This window comes from Myotis davidii, unplaced genomic scaffold, assembly GCF_000327345.1.
Source record: "Myotis davidii unplaced genomic scaffold, ASM32734v1 scaffold86, whole genome shotgun sequence".
Taxonomy (NCBI): domain Eukaryota; kingdom Metazoa; phylum Chordata; class Mammalia; order Chiroptera; family Vespertilionidae; genus Myotis; species Myotis davidii.
Window position 1 is genome coordinate 47,060 of NW_006298058.1, and position 1,185 is coordinate 48,244.

The 1,185-nt window shown below is 44.5% G+C and overlaps 1 protein-coding gene across 1 annotated transcript in view; it reads left to right on the forward strand.

Annotated features, from left to right (window-relative positions):
• Nucleotides 1-1,018, forward strand: part of MSRB2 (methionine sulfoxide reductase B2) — a gene marked incomplete at its 5' end in the record, with an annotated part of 14,957 nt that extends 13,939 nt beyond the window's left edge. The window contains one exon of the mRNA XM_006773824.2: nt 259-1,018. Coding sequence (XP_006773887.1) covers nt 259-363 — 105 coding nt within the window. The remainder of the gene's footprint in view (nt 1-258) is intronic.
• Nucleotides 1,019-1,185: the final 167 nt, after the last annotated feature.

Consider the following 1,185-nt stretch of genomic DNA (forward strand, 5'->3'; position numbering starts at 1 on the left):
AATAAGTACAATTATTCCTCTTTTATGGATGAGTAAATCGAGGCCTAAGTTCAATAACTTGCTCATATTCTCTTTGATAAAACTGAGAGCAATTTACCACTTCTGTGCTCTGCCCACTTTCATTTCTTAATCAGATTCAATGGACTTTCCCCCACACAGATGTTGAGCACTGGGTGGCCCCCTGGGGTTCATCTGACTACGTTTACGTAAAGATCTCTTTCTCGGTGGAGAAATGACAGAGGCTTCTCTCCTTTGCAGTGTGAAGCTCACCTCGGCCATGTGTTTCCTGATGGACCTGGGCCTGCTGGTCAGAGGTTTTGCATCAACAGTGTGGCCCTAAAGTTCAAACCAGGGCAACCCTGATGCTCTCCAAGAGTCCCTTTCCCTTGTCACCCCTTCACTTACACCCTCAATTTTCAAAATTCCTGTGACTGACTCGTTTAATTTAATACTAAACTGGGCTACATTTTCTGCTGGCACCAAGCAAGTCACAACTTCTCTAATATATTTATCTGGATGAACTCATCCCTAACTCCTGCTCTGACTGAGGAATTTCACAGAATGACAGAAGGGCAGCCATTTCCAGCCACTGACTTCTGTAGGCTCTGCCTGGGATGTGAGGGCATGACTCTTAGGAGGCTAATGGACTGTAAGCCCCCAAATTCCTACAAAACTACCCTAAAATTTCCATTGCAGTTAAGTCCTTCATGGATGTATATACATGAGGTATTGAGTGAAAAAGTGGAAGGAAAATAAGGGATTAATCAATAATCCAGCATTGAAAGAAGTACCCAGGAGTAGAATTGTGGAAGAGCTGTGATTTGGGTGGCACCTATGGTGATGGATGGAGTGCATGACTCTGAAAAGTTTGGAATGTCTTGAACATTCTAGTTCCAACCTTTTGACCCTCAAATAAGTTCCAATGGGAGCTTGTTAGATTTCAGCAATAGTGAGTAAAAGTGCCTACTGAACTTTTAAATGTTCAAATAAAAACCAACATTTGTTTGCTTTTTTGTCTGTCTAATGAATTTGCTCTTTTATTAAAAAACTAGGGGCCCGGTGCACGAAATTCATGCACTGGGTGTGTGTGGGGGGCGGGGGAGTGTCCCTCAGCCCAGCCTGCCCCCTCTCACATACTGGGAGCCCTCAGGCGTTGACCCCCATCACCCTCCAATCGCAGGATCG